The sequence below is a fragment of the Calidris pugnax genome, unplaced genomic scaffold (assembly GCF_001431845.1).
Source record: "Calidris pugnax isolate Ruff unplaced genomic scaffold, ASM143184v1 scaffold188, whole genome shotgun sequence".
NCBI classification, from domain to species: Eukaryota; Metazoa; Chordata; class Aves; order Charadriiformes; family Scolopacidae; genus Calidris; species Calidris pugnax.
Window position 1 is genome coordinate 3,594,507 of NW_015091257.1, and position 19,267 is coordinate 3,613,773.

Sequence of the window (19,267 nt, forward strand, 5' to 3'; positions counted from 1 at the left end):
TAATGGTTGGGTAGTAATATCTCTACTCTGTTGTTGCAGTTTAAATTCAGTCTAGAGCAAGCCCCTTTTCAAGCATGAGCAAATGCCTACCTCTTTATATATTCAATGCTGTGGAATCTGCATCTGTTCTCCAGAAAGCTGGCAGGGTACCTGTGAAACTGTCAGAAATAGTCTCTGCATCCACAGGGACAGCAGATCTCTCATGATGAAAAACAATCTAATGTCTTTTCCTTTCATCTGATTAAAAAAAAAAGTATAATGTGATTTGGAGTAAATAAGTAGACATTTAGAAGAAATACAGTCCTTGGGATCTTGACAGAATTAGTGTTACGTTGGCAAATGAGTATAAAGAGAATGTGGCAGAAGTGGACTGACTTCCTTTTCTGTTGGCAGGCTGCTTAGTCCTGAGGGAGATGAAGAAATTCAGCCCAAAGGAGGAGGGAAGTTTGGGGCGAGTACTGACCAGTTGAAAAGATTAATACGTTTTTTCCTGGAGAGCGAGGTGAGGAGAATAGCCCCTGCAGTAAGCCTTTTAAACCCAGAGTTGCTTGTTAAATCAAGTATTGGCTTCCTTTTGAAAGCTATTTCTGGTGGTGAGCTCCAAAATGCTTGGTGTTTGGCATGTTTTCGCTCTCTAGGATGAGTTTTTAATGAAGACATTTCTGTTCTGTTGTATTAAAACTAATTTACAGTTATGCTAATGGAGAGAATCAGTGCTGAAGCAGCTTCTGAAAACAACCTGAGAGACTAATGCCACTGACTGAGAGCTTTTTGGTGTGTATCCATGTCTTTCTGCAGGAGGATACGGGTTGCTGTCCCATGGCTCTACGCTGACTAAGAATTGCATAGTCTTGCCAGCAGTTTTATCAGCTGAAGTGCTGTATTTCACTGTTTGGTTTTTGCAGGAGTGCAGACCTATGTCTGGCCAAAGTGTCTCAGGCACAGCGGTTTTGAATCTTTCTGCAAAGAATTTTACAGACGTTGCTTAAAATGTTGACTCGTTTCTAGTCCCAAGGTTGGATTTTCAGTTGTTATGATCAGCAATATGAAAGCAATACAGGAGTTAGTTTTGAAGAGATTACTTAAATTACAAAGGAAAGATATCCTTAAAAGAGAAAAGAAAGGGTTTTTTTTCCTGTTTTTCCTGCTTTTTTTGCTTTCCCCTCCCCCTTTCCTGCTTTTTATCAGATTGAAGACATGGTGTTTAACTGTTGATTAGCCTCAAACTAAATATGTTAGAATACTGCGTGTGAATATGTGTGAATGACAAAGCTTTGTAATCGGAAAAAAGGAGAGGAACATGTGAAGCTGTATTTCTTTTAATGATGTGTTTGCTTCTATAAGCTTGTGTTTTTGACCCCTAGCTCCACAAACATGTTGCATACCTAATAGACAGCTTGTGGGACTGGGCAGGCAAATTCCTGAAGGACTGGGAGTGCATGACCACTCTTCTATTAAAAAATACTGAAGAAGATGGAGAAGGTGGGTAAGCAAAGAGCGCTTAGTGTTGTGTGAATGAATCTCTTGATACTGTTTTTTAACTTTGCCTTCAACTGGTTTAGGGTCATTCCGTACTACAGTACCCTTTGATCCCAAATTGTGGTCCCCAAGGCCACACAGCAGATGCAACTCAGTGTACTACCAATGTGATATTTATATCAACATTATTTGTTTTATTCAGTATTCTGTATTTATGTCATGTTCATTTAGAAACTTTGCAAGAATACTTGCATAATTAAGCCATAATGCTTATGTAGCATTCACATTTTTGTTTGTTTGTCCAAAACCTAAGAATCTAAAAGTATTAATTGATTGAAGTGCAGTATTCTCAGTCTGTTGTTCATGCCTGAAAAGAAAATGAGTAATGTGTCAAGTTCATCGACATCTAACATGCTAGAGGATTAGTTTTTTGTACAATTATTTTAAAGTGAACTTATATAAATGTTTAAGGTCCCTTCCAACCCAAACCATTCTGTGCTTCTATGAATAGTTGTTGTAGTAGAACTGGAGGTGGATGTGTGATTGAAATTTAAGTTTGTAGACCCAGTGCGTTAAAGCATTTTGGTACTCAAAGAAACAGGTTTGTCAATAAGATAGTAGTCAGTAGGAGTAGGCTTCATTAAAATTGCCTGTGTTTTTGGGAGCCCAACTGCCCTAAAAAGTTTAGCCATGAGAGGAATTATTGTTTTGGTGTATAGTAAATGTAGAAAAATAGTTTTCTCCAAATGAAATCAAACACTCTCTACGTGTTTATTTAGCAACACTGCATGTTTTTTTTTTCTGTGGTGTCCTTCCACAGTTGCTCAGATAAATGAATAGGCTTTTCATTAGCTGTTGCTGTGTCTTCATTTTTCTTTTCTGTGATGCTGAAAGGAGACTGATTTACTTACAGAACTGAGTGATGCCCATGAAAGTGCTCTCATTGAAATTATCCTCGCAACGGTTAGAGAAGCAGCTGAAGGTCATCCACCAGTGGGCAGAGGTGCAGCCAAAAAAGTCAGTGCATCTTAGTCTTTTTTATTGTCCTTTAATCACATTCTCTTTGCCTTATGTGCTTTTCCAGACAGCATGTTCCTAGTGGTAGGTGTATCTTCAGAAATAAAATGGCTTATTTTTATGAAACGACACAGCCTCTTTTGACCTCTAGATTTTATTAGTAGTGGTTATTGAGGAAGATGAGCATTAGAGGGGAGCCAGTTGAAGCATATTATTGACAAATGGTGAGCATTTTATCCATGAGATATAGCTGTTCAGTGATTTGCATCTAATTTAAGGTTAACAAAAAAATAAAAAAAAAAAAGCATCTGGTTGTCTCCATGGAACAGTATCTTTATCTTAGCTTGATATGCTTTAGACAAAGGCATGTGAGTTAACCTCGGGCTACATGTAAAATTCCATTCAAATCTAAGCGATATTGTAATTGAAACAAAATGCTTTATCTGCAGATTCTGTCAGTAAAAGAGAAGAAAATACAATTGGAAGATTGTACCAAAATTACTGAACACTTTATTATGGTGCTTCCTCAGCTCTTGGCAAAGGTAACTAACAGCTGCTCTGTGAATGCATGTTAAATATTTCATTAAAATTCCTGCAGCGTACTCATATCCTGTTTTTTCTCTGCAGTATTCAACAGATGCACAAAAAGTGGCAAATCTTCTGCAGATTCCTCAGTATTATGATTTAGATGTTTACAGTACGGGACATCTAGAGAAGGTGAATGGGAATTGGGGTAGTCGGTTCACGTGGAACGTACTAAATTTATGTGACAATGTACAGAGTTTAGTGGGACCTGGAACAAGTAGGAGACTGTTGAAACATAAAGAAATGGTCTAGTATCTTGAGGAAAGTCTTATTATTTGTGCTTTACTTTTTGATTTGGGGCTGCCAAAGAAAAGCCTTGGTGCTTGTCAGTTCTGATATGCTGTGACTGGCCCTGGATTGTGATGATTTGTGGTTTCACGTGGCAGGCCCGGCCCCGGGTTTTCCATTGTTGGGTGGAGAGAGGGTGGGTTATGCCATGTGTTCGAACTGGTGTCTCCCAGGAGTTTGCTACAGAACAGGTTTCGTTCTCCTTGAAGACTGACTCCCAGCTGCTGGGGAGTGATAGGAACTGAAAGATAAGAATGGAGATAGTATATCTGCTGATGATACAGGGGCGGTCAGAAAGGGATAGATGAAATCCTTGAAATAGCTTAATATATTCTTAAGCAGGGATGCTTACGGGGAGGTAATGTTAGGCGAACACTCCTAGGTTAATTTCAGCACGAAACATTAACTGGAAACGGGAAAGTCAGAAGAATGGCACAAGTTATCTCCTCTCACTAAGAGTGAAGGCCCCAGTTGCTGACATGATCCGAAACATTCTCCATCCTCTGCTGCTGAGGGAGGCAACTTCTGTTGTTTGAAGACACGCCTGTCCTTTGGAAGGAATTTTTTTATTCCCTACCTTTGTCTTTATTTTTATGTAGTGCCAAACATGTATTGCTAAAGTAGAATTTAAAAGTAGTTGCTTCATTCCTTAGGAAGATTCAGAGACAATAATAGTGAAAAAGAGCTATAAACCCAGAAAAAAAAAAGCTGTATCCTCTGCTCCTTAGACTGCCATTTATTTCATGCTGGTTGTATGACCTATAGAGATATATGGACCCAGTGATATGTATCTAAAGCATAACTGGATTTTTGTACAATTTATCTGTAATACCCCTTTTATCACTTGCAGCATTTGGATGCTTTGCTGAGAGAGGTAAAAGACATTGTGATGAAACACTCAGACATATCTGTCCTTGAGGCTTCCTCAAGAACTTACTATGTCCTCTGCAGTGAAGAAATGGCCATCTACAGCCAGGTGGATTGTGCCCGAACGCAACTGGTAGATGAGTTGATGGGACAGCTTAACCAGCTACTAGATGGCTTCTGGCAAAAGGTGAGTTGTGGCTCATTATGGAGATAACCTGTTTCCCTATGAAAAAAAGAAGACAAAAAAAATTAAGGGGATATGGATCTATTCTTTTCCTGCTGATTCTCTGCTTGAGGGGAGCAGAGCTTTCAAAGATAGATTTACTCCTCTGAAAAGACTGTTTACATTTTAATGAAGCAGATGTATTTTGGCAGGAATAGAGTGAGGAAAATAATAAACAAGGTAGTCTACACAAGCACCAGGGCATTTTATGTCTTCTGAAATTTCTGGACCTAAGCTCCATAGTTGCTCCATTACTGTACCAAAGATACTATGTCCCAGATCAGCTAAGAAGTGCTGTGGATCTATAGGTGATGAGACTGTTCCCAAAAAGGTATAGTTCTGCACTCCTACATATTTGACTGTACAGAAGATGTCCTTTGTGCTGCCACTTTTGCTCGAGGAAAAAAAAAAAAACAAACAGCAGTCTGTAGTGCAGATTGTAGAGCTTTGTGGCCTTTGAAATGATGACTTTCCCCTTGAAGGAGGACTGCGGAGTCTCCCTCAAAGTTTTTCATTAGTTCTAAAAAGCAGAAACAGCTGGTGGTGATATGAATAGCTTGCTGGCTGAGCTGAACAACAGAAGCCTGCAGCTGATCTGATCAACTGTGCCGTCATGAACAGGTGTCATGCCATGGTATGAGAGTTAACACTGGCAGGTTTTTATTGGACACTGGGATATTGTAAAATGTGTCAAGCCAAAAAATCCCCTAACCTCAGATTGGATTTATTTTGTTGGTCTTAAATAGATATCTATGTCAATGTGGGAGAATGTGTACTTATGAGAAACAAGATAAGTGGTAGACCAGGGATTCTTCAGCTCCTTCATAGTATGATCTGTATCTAAATAAAGAGATTTTCTCCTGGAACCCCTCCCTTCTAATTCCTGGTTGTGTATAGCGTCTCCCATAATCACGTAGTATACTTGTGGAAACTACAGCAATTGCATCTATGGGAAAGTATTTAATATATTTTTAGCTATCTTTGAATGTGATCTGGCAGCTGGAAGCAAGGAGAGTCAGCACCATGTGAACAGTTAGCTTTCCAGAGATCCCTGACAACTGTGTGAGGGTCCATGAATGGCCTGGGAGTCTGAGGGTTAGCACTTCTCTGTTAGCCTAATTGCTGGTTTTTACTCTGTGTTAGCAATGCTGTATTCTAGGGAGGCTGCCATGAGTTTGTTAATGACAGGGACATTGCTTTATACAAAGCTTCTGTGCAGTCAACGTGCTGTTTTCTTTTTACTGTAGAGGAAGGCATGAGTAGTGTGGTTGAAGGTGAAGGGACTGGGAGGGAGCTGGAGGAGAGTAATTCAAGCCTGAGAGTTGGTTGGGAAGAGAACATAGCAGTTACCTTGCCGCACACTGGCTAATTCCCTTCTCTTTCCCAAATTTACATAATTTAGGAAGAAGGATTTTGTACGGATACAGGAGAAGTTTCCCGGATGCACTCTGCTTTGAGAAGAGTATCAGCTTTTCATAAGTGAGATGTTTGTTTTCACAATATACTTTCTCATATACTTAAGTGTTGACTCAACAGATGCAAAATGAGAACTGCTCGTTTGTTGGGCTTAATAAGATTTTTCACAAGCAAATAAAAATGTTCCCTATGAGAAGTGCTGCAAGGTTTGGTTTCTTCTTAACAGAACTGTGCTCTTGGATATGGAGTTCTTTTTTTGGACTCATTTTTGAGGTTGTAGCATCAGTTCTAATGTGGCTAAGAAGTGCGTGCTACAGAGTTAGGATGTGAGAGTGGACACAGGGATCCTCGCTGTGGTGCCTCCCTCCTAGCTGGATGCTTTTGCACTGCCTTACTGTCAGCACTGGTGGTCAGTCTGAAGAGGGTATAATGAATGCAGCTTTTTTTTTTTTTCCCAGCAGATATAATCTGCTTGGTTTGTTTGGGTATTTGATCTTCTTTTGTTAAAAGATTGATTTCTCAAAAGCTTGGTTCTCCAGGGATTGTTCACCAAGTAAACTGTCATGCAAGATATTAGAGGGTGGGGGAATTGGGCTGCCTTCTCAATGTGTCTTGTACCAATCCTGCGTGCTAGGGCTGCTCTTGTTTTTGCAAAGAGAAGTCAAATGGTAAGCTGTGAACACTCAAGAGTGTTAGAAACACTCTTTTAAAGTGGGGTGGGGAAACTGTCCTTTATACCCTTTTGGGCAGCTTTTTGAGAGTGTGGATAGAGTATAGGAAAAGGGTACAGAGCTCAAGCTTCTTTTTCTCCTCGTGACACTGCAGTTTTTATGGCAGGAATGCAGATTGTAAAGCTATGGACTAAAGGTTGCAGTGTTAGATGGTGACAAACTTAATTTCATTCCTCCCCCTCCTTCGAATTAATAATTAGTTGTTTAAAGTTCTTGCTGTGTGTCTGATGAAGGCAATAACAGGATACATGTAACCTGCTTCATCAGGTGAGATTTCATTTCTTGCTTAGTGTATCATTACTGTTTCTTTTTCACTTGCAGTGCCCATGATCTCACCAAGTGGAATCTGTATGACAAGACATTAAAGTTGCTGGTGTTTGAAATGGAACATGGCAGTTTGCCTGTTCTGGTGAGTTGTTAATATTGAAAAAAAATATGTTTAACATTGAAAAGGGTTTTTTCTTGTTGAAAGCAGAAAAATTAGGAAATATTAAATAATCTTATATATCAATGTCCTATGAGACAGGAAGGTACTATTTCTCGATCTGAGAAACCATCTTTGGTGTAGTTATTGGAATTGGCAAACTCATGCTGTGGAGATGTTTATTTTGGAGATTCTCCAACATTATGGTAGAGTAATCATCTGACATCTGGATTGATCCTTTGTGATGCTCAGAACTTCCCATTGATTGATCAGTTTTGCTCTCAGAACATATGAAATTGTTGAGACTGTGAGGAGCCCCTTATAGATTGCATGTAACCTGGAACTGGAATACTTTAGACCTATTGCTTGTGGTTTGACACTTGGTGAAAATAGTTTATAATTACTAGTTGTCTCAACTGCAGCCTTTTGGTTGTCTGATTGACTCAAATCAAGCATTGGTGGTGCCAAGATGGAGCTGTATCATAGAGTTACCAGGGAAAGTACTCTAGCAGTCATGGATGTTTTCTAGAGAGAACTTGAGGTTATTTGGAAAGGGATGAAATTTGGCAGGGTAGGGAGAGCCTGCAGCCAGTAAGTAGAGATGGACTCCTTTAGATGGAGCATCAGAGCACCAAGGTTTGGCTTGTGCTCTGAATTGCCCTCTGGAGGAGGACTCTGCCTTTCACCAAAGACTGCAGAAAAGTCCTAAGAAGCTAAGCTAAAGTTAGCCTCTGTGAACACCTTTTTTAGTACGTGGTTATTTTCCATTGAACTCAGCAAGATGTCAGAACTCTGCAGAAGCAGCACCGTAGTAATGAAGTTTCTCAGGAGGCAATGTTTGCTTGTATGTAAACCTGTTGTGTTTATTTTGAGGGTCTAAATACAGTGCAGAAATGGGTCATGCAAGCAGCATGCAGAATGTCAGGCTTGGATGCTTTGTTTAGTCCAAAGCTTTTTGCTGTTGAGCCTTTCATGTAAATAAAGGACATGTGTTTTTATTTGCAGATGATCCTGCCAGCTCTCCAGTGCACGTATTTTTCTCTCCTGTGGCAACTAGCTGCAGTTTCAGAAAGTCCTTCCAAGGTTAGCCACTCCACATAATTTTGAAACCCAGGGTTGTTCCTCTAGAAGTTTAAGTTGCTTTTCTGTTTTCAGATCACCAGAAAAAACCAAGCTTTCTCAAGAAGATAATTTATGTGTTTTCTTGAGGAAACCAAATTGAGTTGAGGCATTTTCTCTCTGTCTTGCCCTCTTTTTTTAAAAAGTGTTTATGCTTTGTCAGTTTGCAAGAGAATATGTGAACAATGGCTCACCTCTATTTTTACTGCAAAATATGTGCATCGAATTCCTGGGGCTTGATGGAGACAAGGAACTTGTTCCACTGCCAAACAGTTTGTTGTTTTCTTCTTTTAAGCAACAAAGAATATTCAATGAAAACTCCAGAAATTGCTGTTGCTTTGTTTTGGTTTTATTTTCTTGTTTTACCTGTGTATTTCTGGCAGATGGTTTGAGGAAACTGGTAATCTTCTCATCAACTGACTACTTACTTTTTAATTGTTTATATATATGTAGTGCCAAGCTGTACCAGGTATTTCAGAAGGCAGTCTAGTTTAAGACACCAGAGAGGGGAGCTCCTTTATGCTTTGGTTTCCATGTGAGCGTGTTCCCATGCGGCCCCTCTTTATGGTGATTTCTGACTACACCTAGTGCTGCTGCTTCTGTCGTTCTGTCCCCTTCCCCTGGTGCTCCTGTGTGTACAGAACAGGACACTGACACGGACATTTGTTTTGTGTGAGAAATGCTAGCTGGGAGGTTACCCATTTGGGGACTGATTCACCCTCTATTCCCGTCCCGTTCCATTCCTGTGCGGATGTCCGCATCTCTCACTGCTCTGATATGTTCTGCCTTTCAGCCTAGACACGGTGAGCTTGAGTGATAATGGGGCAGCACATTTTTTAATTTGGCCTTTTGTATGGGAGCAGATTTTGATTGGAAGCACAAAGTTACGGCCCGCTCTGTAGGGCCAAATCTAGATGTTGCCAGAGACAGAAGTTCCAAGAGCAAAAAAGAACATTTCCTGGACAGCAGCTCTAAGACTGTTTCTCTCCCCACCCCCTAATAGCGTTAAGGCAATGTTTTGCCTCTCCCTCTGCTGAGAAGAACTCAGCATGCCCTGGGAGGGATCCCCTTTCTTATATATATATATATCTTGCACAGTTGCATAGCATGAAATCCAGCCCTTCTCTAAGAGCATTCCTCTTCTATTGGCTGCTTAAAGCTCGGTGCAGTGCAACAGCTGGGACCTGGTGAAGGATCAGAAAATGTGGCTGTGGGCAAATCAAATAGTCTCTCTTGCTGGATTAATCTTAAGAAATAGAGGTGTCTGAGTTTCTGAGTGCCAGAGTCAGCAGTGTAGTTAAACTGCGTTCTCTCTGTAGTCAATAAAGGGAGAGAGGAGAGAAATTCCAGAAGGCAGTAAGCCTAATTGCATCTCTAAAGTGGAAATCATTATCACTGCTTTACAAGGATAAGCTGAAGTGAGTAAGGGAATATGTGCTATTAGAGCTGCCCATCCTACAGATGGAGAAACAAAGAGTTTGTGACTCGCTGAATACCACTAGCCTCAGCGAGTGTGACAGATGCACATGTTCTACTCGTATTTGTCACATTTCTGCACCAAAGTGGGGGGAAGTATGTAATTTGATGGATTGACCTTTCTATCCCAGGTTCTGTGCCTGAAAACAAGACATGATTTTAAAGTCATTCATAGCTAGTAAGCTGTTGCTACTGTGAGATCATGGAGTCATGGAATCGTCAGAGTTGGAAGGGACCATAGAGATCACCTAGCCCAACTCCCCTGCTAAAGCAGGATTGCCCAGAGCACATCACTCAGGACTGCATCCAGGCGGGTCTTGAAGATCTCCAGAGAAGGGGACTCCACACCCTCCCTGGGCAGCCTGTTCCAGTGCTCCGTCACTCTTACCGTAAAGAAATTTTTCCTCATATTTGAATGAAATTTCCTGTGTTCCAGCTTGTGCCCATGCCCCTCATCCTATTGCTGGAAACTACTGAAAAGGGTCCAGTTCCATCCTCCTTCAGCCCACCCTTTAGATACTTGTAAGCATTAATAAGGTCTCCCCTCAGCCTTCTCTCCTCCAGGCTAAAGAGTCCCAGATGTCTCAGCCTTTCCTCATAAGGGAGATGCTCCAATCCCTTAATCTTTGTTGCCCTACGCTGGACTCTCTCCAGTAGTTCCCTGTCCCTCTTGAACTGGGGAGCCCAGAACTGGATGCAGTATTCCAGTTGTGGCCTCACCAGTCAGAGTAGAGAGGGAGAATGACCTCCCTTGACCTACTGGCCACACTCTTCCCTAAGCAGCCCAGGATTCCATTGGCCCTCTTGGCAACAAGGGCACATTGCTGGCTCATGGATAGTTTACTATCCACCAGCCCTCCCAGATCCTTTTTCTCAGAAGTGCTTTCCAGCAGGTCCACCCCTAACCTATATTGGTGCCTGGCATTCTTCCTCCCCAGGTGCAGGACCCTACATTTGTCTTGTTGAACCTTATTAGGTTCTTCTCTGCCCAGTTCTCCAGCCTGTCCAGGTCACACTGGATGGCAGCACAGCCCTCTGGAGTGTCAGCTTCTTTCATAGTGTCATTAACTGCTATCTTAAATGAATAATATCAATGGAAGAAAGATGTAACCATTGTTTGTTCTGTAATTCTCTATTGAATCACAGTCCCTAACATATTTGTCCTGTCACTTTTCCTAAATATGTTTTTAGGAGACTCTTTTTGTACTAGGAAGAGAGCTGAGACGTTTCAGTCAGATTTGCATGGGCTTCCTCCACCATAAGGAAAAAGATGTAAGAGAAAAGGTTTGTGTTTCTCCATCACTTGACTGGTGTTCATGCTCAGTCCTACTTTTAAATGCCTGCCTTTCTTTTCATACTAGTATTTCCTTCTACTGATTTTTGCTATTTTTTTGTTTCTTAGCAGAAAAATAACTCTAAAAAAACAATCTATTTATTTTAACTATTTATTTTAAAGGAAAATTAAAGTTATGTTTGTTAAAATGCTACAAAAGGTAGTGCTTTAATCAAGCATAAGTATGTGCTTGCATCATACATCTGCAAAATCAGGGTCTGAATTTGAATAACTCAATTTGCCAGTTAATAATAATTGTTTTTCTGATTAGACTAATCAGTTGCTATCATTGCATTATTAGTGTCTTGCTATGAATATTACTTAAAAAATAAAAAAATAGTGGACAAATTGTCCAATGATTCATGTGTTAAGGGAGAGATACGCTAGCATAGTAAAGCTCTTCTTTCTTCCCATGGAAGTTTGAAAATCTCTAGGTGGTGTTCATGTATGATACTTGTACCTTAGGATACAGTATATACAAGTTCTGGAAAGGCTTAGCTGTGGCATTTTACCACACGTTGGAGCAAACAGTAATCTTTAGCTTGCAAGGAAGAAGAGGAATAGAAACTAGATTGTGACTTGTGGTGTTTGATGGAGATGCAAAGTAGAGTGGACGTGAAAAGTAACATGGTCTCTAAATCCTTTGGCTTTGTTTGATACAGGCATTCATGATACTCTGTGACTGGTTGCTGATTTTGAGTCATCAGGAGTTAAACAATAATGAAGAAGCAGTTGGACTTCTAGATTATCTTCCCAGCACGTCACTTCAGGAAAAACTGCTTCTGTTTATCCAGGAACATGTTTTCTTGGAGGAAGAAGAGGAAAGCAAAGGTTATACATCTTCATTACTGGGGAAACAATCTACCACTTCTCTGTCATTTGTCATCTGCACTGAATGTATCAGGAAAAGGGACTTGGGTTTTTTTTTTTTGGTTTTTTTTTTGGTTGAGCCCCTTTATGAACAAAGTGGCTGAGCTGTTATTCACTGATCTGTATCCATTGTGGATCAACCATGGGAGAGAGCTCCCAGTTTACTTGTAGGATGAAAAGGGCTGATGTAATGCAGGGATGGGTGAGAATGTGAACGTATTTGGTAAAACTGACTTTGGTGGTGCAGGTGATGCTGTTAGAGGAAGGCTTTGTAGTGTTACAGTGTGACTCTCTCAATGCATGGACACTTCTAAGCCATCAGAGAAAGGACTAGTGGATTTTGATTTGGGGTTGAGGGGCAGAGTCAGTGGGAAATATTTCTGTACTTGTTGCTCTGTTTCCTTTTTCAAACACATTGAGATGCCATATTGAGGCTGTTATTGTGAAGGCTGGTTTCTCTTGGGAGTGTTTTGAAAATAGATGCTTAGCTCATTGTGGTTTTGAGGCTGAGTTTAATTGTTTGAAAAACCAAGTGTTGCTCTAGATTGCTGTGTCAAACTCTTGTCCTTCAGCTGTTCAGATGGAGTTCTGTGTTTAGTTTTGGGCACCGCACTTCTCCAGGTCACAGTGTAAATGAGAGAAGTGATGGGCCTAAATTGCAACAGGGAGATAGTAGAAGAGAATCCTTATTGGTAAAGGTAAAGATACAATAGAAAAGATTGCTCAAGTAGATCGTAGCATCCTAGTCATGGGAGTTTTTGAAGCAGGTTATGTTTTAGGCTGCATATGTTATATATCTGAAACATAAAATTGATCCTGTTTTGGGTTAGATGGCCTTAAATCTGTTTCATACCCACTTTGTATGATGCTTTCAATTTCTCAATCCTCCCCACAGAGGATCCTTGTCATCCCATTGCAGATTCCTTTCTGAATGAGGGATTCTATCATGCTGTGGGTGCGTTGGTCTCTGTGCACAGCTGGCAGCTGCTCCATTTTAGTTTTAACTCTAATTTGCAGATACTTCTGCTCAGTCACTGGCGTTATGTTTGTTTCCAGGCCCACAGTCATGCTATAAACTCAAACAGTCCACATCAAAATGACAGATCAAGGACTGAAGTCTTGAGGCAGTTGGTAGATTACATTGGTAGCAGGAAAGAGTGTATCGCGGCTCTCCTGCTGCAAGAAGTTCTTCCCAAGCACCTTCACAGCTGTGTTGGAAGACTCTTAAGAGTATTTGTTTTCCACAAGTTGCCCAGATAGTCAGTAACCCAATGTTCCAGAGACTTTATATGTTCTTAATGATATGAAATGACTTTTGTCTTTCACTCTTGTTGATAACCACCTGGAAAGTTTCACCGGAACTCTTCTCTTGTTGACCAAAAGTATGGCAACTTTTGTAGGGTTTCTGAAGAGCTATGTGATGGTTTTCTGGCATCTGTGTTATTCTAAGAAAAAAACCCAAACAAACGTGGTTGCAGTTTGTCTGGTCTCTTCCATTTGGTGTGTTTGTGCCTTTTATTCTGCAGTCTGTTTGGTTGTGTTCTGTAGCAGCGAGCAGTGTTGTACAAGGAGATTCTGACTAGTAGAAATGCGAAAACCCTATGAAGATCAGAGTAGAAGATTGCAAATAACTCATTTTCACTGTCATCAGCTGCAGGCTTTGAAATGGAAATAGCCCTGTGTTTTCTGATATACACCGGGATGGGTGCTGGCATCTGTTGCTTAGCGTGTTGAGTGAACAGCTGAGTCTGTGCTATTTGGATGAAAGTTGGTCATTAAAATTGAGATATCTGGAATAAAGTAGTAGAACAAAGCTTCAATGCTTTTGTTTCCCTAGACCTGACAGAAGAGGAGGAGACAAAGGATGAAAGTTGCAAACTGGACGACTTGCACAAAAAGCGGAGTCTTCTTGCAGCATATTGCAAATTAATAGTGTATAATGTGGTAGAGATGACTGCGGCTGCTGAGATATATAAGCACTATGTGAAGGTAATGTTTTAAAGAAGGTTGCTTTTCCTATCAGTGCGTTTTAGATTTTTGAAAGTAACTGCAGTGTTTGTGAAAGACATGGGGTTAATAGTCTATGGCTCAGAATCCTCGTATGAACACAAAAGGGCTATAAAATCAAGCAAAAGTCAGACAAGGCTCTCCTCTTGGCTCTGCAAAGGTACCTGGCTGCAGGCAAAGTAACTGAAAATTGAGCTGAGGATAGGTCTGTTTGAACCATCTGCTCCTCGGTTTCTCCAGAGAGGCCACTGCAGACAAGCAGTTTATGGCGGGGAGAGTGTTTTAACTATAGAGATTCCCACATTGAAGCAGTTAATCTGCTTTATACAGTTCACACAGTCCGTGTGCAGGTGGCCTAGATTTCACGTGGGTCCTGGTACTTAGACAACTGGTGGAGCTTCAGCCACTCTGAAGTGGGTTTCAGGAGGGCTGAGAACAGCACAGAGAGGACAGTTGCCTTGAGTAAACCAACAGGACTTTGGAAATGCCCGAATATGGATCTTGTACTTTATTGGGCCCAAGGCAAGCATTGGTTAAATACAGAAAACTCTCTCTCCTGAGTAGGCTTTGTTCTTTTGCTATAATAAATGCTCAACAATTCAAGTGGAACTTTTATCCTTACGTTATTCTTAAAGGAGCATACCATTGCTTTACCTATGAAATAATATAAAAAGTCCAGTTTTCATCTTTTAGCTTGAGTATTCTGATATTGGGAGTGTTTTATGAACGTCTTGTTAGACGTGAAAAGAATCATGTGTTTTGTGTACTGCCTCTGCTAAAGAAGGGGAATGATAATTCTCATGTGTTCTGTTGCTGTTAATAGACCTACAATGATTTTGGAGACATAATTAAAGAAACATTGAGCAGGACCAGGCACAATAACAAAATTCAGACTGCCAAGACACTGATTCTCTGTCTGCAGCAGGTAAGGTTCAGATTAAAGCAAGAGGCTCCAGGCTTTTATGAAAGCTGTATTCATATTGGAATCTTTTACCTACTTTGCCATAATTATTCAAATTCATTAAAAAACCTAGTGGAAGAAATTGTTTCCTTGACTGCACTGTCTATGTGCATGTTGGTTTTGCAACTTCCTAATCATTAGATCTGTTTTAAAGTGCAATTTTGTGCATGATTTTTTTGTCTTGTTGTTAACCTTCAAAGGCACAGTATATTGGGATTGATGTGAGATCACAGAGTGTTTCCTGGGACATTGTAGGTGTCTCTTAACCTTAACACAGGTTAAGGATATTATTTTGGCATTTTTTGGGCTACCTCAATTCCTGTTGAATTTGAGGAACTATAAACGTGTCAGCAGCTGGCCAGCTTTAATCTTTAATCCCTGGTATTTTCAGTATTTTTTTTCTGGAAGAAAGTGGGGCGCAGCTCTTCTGCAGGGTCTGGGTTGCTGGGGCTTGCAGCTGCTGACCGATGGGGCCAGGTCGCTATTTTAGCAGCTGCTTTTTGCCAGCTCTGCCCATGACCAGAGCTGCTTCTAGCTTGGAGTCGTGCTGTAACCCCCAGAGCAGGCTCCTCCCAGGGGGTGCTGATACATGAGCTTTGCTTATTTCACGCACATTGCCAGGGGCTTAGATCTGTGAACCAGCCCCTGAAATCGGAGCTTAGATGAGGCCAAGCAGTATTTGGCTACATATATTCTGCTGACATAGTCAGGACTTGGTGTTTAGGTATCACATAGACAACAGGCCCTTTATGGCCTTTGCTTGACCTTGAGAGTTAACAGGTTGAAGGGAACAAGCTACCTCCATGCTCTGTCAGGAAAAAAAAAAACCACCAAACATAGTTCATTTGGCTCAAAACTTGCTTTTGACCCAGTCTCCCTCTCAGAAGTTGGACTATGCTTCTGCCAAACTTCACAGAATCACAGAATTATCTAGGCTGGAAGAGACCCTTGGGATCATCGAGTCCAACCATCCACCCTACTCTACAAAGTTCTCCCCTACACCATATCCCCCAACACCACATCTAAACAGTTCTTAAACACAGCCAGGGATGGTGACTCAACCACCTCCCTGGGCAGCCTGTTCCAATGCCTGACTACTCTCTCTGTGAAGAATTGTTTCCTAATGTCCAGTCTAAACCTACCCTGGCGCAACTTGAACCCATTACCCCTTGTCCTATCATCTGTGACTTGGGAGAAGAGACCGACCCCCGCCTCTCTACACCCTCCTTTCAGGTAGAGCGATAAGGTCTCCCCTCAGTCTCCTCTTCCCCAGACTGAACAACCCCAGCTCCCTCAGCCTCTCCTCATAAGACTTACTCTCCAGACCCCTCACCAGCTTTGTTGCCCTTGCTGCTTTATGTCCGCATTCTGATATTCTGAAATGCTCTCGGGCAAATTAGGCCTCTTGAGCTTCATTCAGAAGTCCCAACGGGAGATGGGGTCAGTGGAGGCATCATCTTCAGGAACTGGTTCTCTGTGTACGCACATATCGCTATTTATTTATTTATTTTTAATTTGTGCCTGTCGCTTGAGCACAACAGTGTCCTGCGTGTCCGTTCATTGTTGTTCCAGTCGTGTGCTTTTGAAGCACATCATTTACCTGCTCCTTTGTGAGGCTTCTGTCTGCGTAAGCGAACTGTTGCTTGCTGTGCCTGTCTCCGTGTCTTCCTGGTGCTTTGTTTGCCTTCGTAGGATTACGTCTGGTTGCTTACCTGAGGCTTCTTTTGCAGCTGTTTCAGAGACATGCAGAAAGCCAAGACAGCAGTAGTGGTGTGGACTTCTCCTCGCCTTCATTCACAAATATGAAAGAACTTGCTCGCCGCTTTTCACTAACGTTTGGCTGGGACCAGGTGAAATCTAGAGAATCCGTAGCTATGATACACAAGTATGTGCCACGTCGCATCACTTTTTCCATGGTCGTTGTTTTTGTTAGTTGCCTGTTTTATTGCTCTGTTCTCTCTCTCTTTTTCTCTTCCAATAGGGAAGGGATTGAATTTGCTTTTCAAGGAGCTACTGGAGTAGATGGAAAATGCTTGCCTCCTAACTTGAGCTTTCTGTTAATCATCAGTGAATTTTCCAACAAGCTGCTAAAGCCTGACAAAAGACTAGTGTAAGTTAAGTTCTTGTACAGTCATACACAGTTTGTGTTTTGTGTATCCCTGGGGGATAGATACATGGGACGTTTGACCTTCGCTGTTGCAGAAGTTGCTCAAGGGCTTTTCAGTGAACTTTTGAAATGAATCTGTCCCTGAGGCTGTTAGTTGGAGAGACACTTGTTTAATTCTGTAGTAGTAGTTATTTCAGATTGTATGTGCAGTATGCATTCTAGATGTTTTTCAGACATAGTTGTGGCCTTGTGGCAATTCTTCTAAGGGAAAGACAATATTAACTAGGTGGAAGAGGTTTGCAACTTGACTGGACAGGAATGCTAGTCTGAATGGAAAAGTAAAGCAGAAAAGATTGAGGAAGAGGTATTGCCCAGATCATTATTTTGTAATTATCTAATTCCATAGCTTCAGGACTGAATTACATGAGTTCTGTGGAATGCATTTGGAATAGAAACATACGTGACACTATTCATAACGGAGATACTTAAATTCAAGAATTTACTTTTTGCAGGGGAATATGCCATGATGCAGTCAGGCCCTCTGTGTTTTAGTGCTTTAGATATTTACATTTAATAATATAAGAATGATAGCCTTATTTTGGCATCATGAGACCAATGGTTATGTCTCTCACCACTGCCTTCACCTGCCTTGACTCTAGTCATTTTTGGGAAGGAAGTAAGAGTCTTCCTCCTATTTGACCTTCCTTTTATTTGCTGCTTATTTTGGATCTGGATATCTGCATGTCACTCTTCTATTTACTATTGCAAAATATGTAACAGCTATTTTTATTTCTCTGGGAGCGTATATGAAGACATGGGAATGTAAGATGAAACATTAAGACACATCTGCCTTTTTGAATTTCTGAGGAAATCACTCCTGTACCCAACAGGAAGAGTTACGCTTTGGAGAATAAGTCAACAGAAATGGAAAAACACCCCAACAGCTACATTTTGCTGAAATCTCTGTAACTTGTTTGCTCCTGTGTCACTTTGTCTTAAACAGGAGGTTTAAGTTTCCATTGGGATCATCAACCAGTTTTTATGTAACAAGGGTCAAGAGTGGTAAAATGTCTACTTTCTTGTTACTTTACATGACAAATGCAATTTATTAATGCTTGCCAGCTACCCTAATAATATATTTTTAAAAATTGATTCAACTCCAAAATGCAAAGTACAGAAGAAAAATATTTGACGTATACTGATTACAACCCCTGGTAAATCAGAAGTGGATAAGCTGTGGGTAGCGATAACTTCCTTTTCTGTTCTTGCATTTTTCTTAGAGACAATCTCTGAGACCTATGACTAGAATTGGTTTTGTACAGTTTCTGTACAATTCTGTCCATGTTGTCTGGATTTTAAAGAGCAATTGCCGTCTGTGTGGTAACGCTCGTGCAATAAGTACATTTCTGCTAATCCATCCTTGAAAATCTTAGTCATTTCAGTTAGCTCCAAGGAGTGTTTTTTAATTAAACAAGAGGAAAATATTTCGTCATTAATGTGGGCAGATGTAAAGTCCTGATGACATTTTTCCTAGGGCTATATTTAACTTCTTGACCAGTGGATATATTCCGGAAGTGTATTCCTGAATGTATTAGATACATTCAGGTAGGTTTGTTCATTGATAACTTTTGTGGGAGATACAGAACCTGGCAGGGAATGCTCTTTGACTTCAGTTCTTACTGCTTTGGACCCTCCTACTGCTGCCGGGAACAAATGGGAAACAATAAAATTCACAAGGGGGGAAATTGCAATTTTATCGACAACTACGTTCAGACTTGTGTTTGTAGAGTAGCAGTTTCTATTCTGGGAGGCCTAAAATGCCTTGCAGGGGCTGGAGATTATATTTCCTCTTAGAAATATTTAGGTTTAGCTCCATCATAAATTACTGGATGGAATGTTTTAGGTCAACATGAACTTTTAGAAATAAACATCTGGTTATTTTCATTTTTTATTATTAATCATAGGATTGATGTCCAGGTCTGTATGCTAACATATGTGAATGTACCTGTAACAGATGAGATACAGAATATGGGCATTTGTTAGAAAGGAGTATATTTCAACACCATCAAAGTATATGGATTTTAACCTCCTCCCCTGTAATCGCCCAGGTCAGAGCAGTAAAATATCTGACCTGTCAATTGCTCTGTGCCACAACACGCACACGAGAAATGAATTATTGAATAACAAGCAGCACGAAGGGCCTGATTCCTGAGTCAGTAGGAGTCTTTGCATTGACATTGATAGCAGTTGGATTAGACCCTAAAACAGTAGTTACAATACACGCTTGTTCGAAACCAACAAATTCCATTACCAGGTTTTCTTGATCCCTGGGGCCTGCAGGGTCCATGACTCTAATTGTTTCGG

The 19,267-nt window shown here is 40.9% G+C and overlaps 1 protein-coding gene across 3 annotated transcripts in view; it reads left to right on the top strand.

Moving 5' to 3' along the window:
- LOC106898814 (cohesin subunit SA-2-like) overlaps positions 1 to 19,267 on the top strand; it is a 66,508-nt gene that overhangs the window by 36,525 nt on the left and 10,716 nt on the right. For all 3 annotated transcript variants that reach the window (XR_001413980.1, XM_014960290.1, XM_014960289.1), the window contains 15 exons: positions 394 to 502; positions 1,365 to 1,482; positions 2,393 to 2,496; positions 2,946 to 3,038; positions 3,124 to 3,213; positions 4,220 to 4,423; positions 5,862 to 5,938; positions 6,928 to 7,015; positions 8,036 to 8,113; positions 10,817 to 10,909; positions 11,621 to 11,789; positions 13,666 to 13,817; positions 14,659 to 14,760; positions 16,527 to 16,681; positions 16,778 to 16,906. Coding sequence is in view for 2 of the 3 variants with exons in the window: in XM_014960290.1 (XP_014815776.1) it covers positions 394 to 502; positions 1,365 to 1,482; positions 2,393 to 2,496; positions 2,946 to 3,038; positions 3,124 to 3,213; positions 4,220 to 4,423; positions 5,862 to 5,938; positions 6,928 to 7,015; positions 8,036 to 8,113; positions 10,817 to 10,909; positions 11,621 to 11,789; positions 13,666 to 13,817; positions 14,659 to 14,760; positions 16,527 to 16,681; positions 16,778 to 16,906 (1,761 nt within the window). In the remaining variant the exon portion in view is untranslated. The remainder of the gene's footprint in view (positions 1 to 393; positions 503 to 1,364; positions 1,483 to 2,392; positions 2,497 to 2,945; positions 3,039 to 3,123; positions 3,214 to 4,219; positions 4,424 to 5,861; positions 5,939 to 6,927; positions 7,016 to 8,035; positions 8,114 to 10,816; positions 10,910 to 11,620; positions 11,790 to 13,665; positions 13,818 to 14,658; positions 14,761 to 16,526; positions 16,682 to 16,777; positions 16,907 to 19,267) is intronic.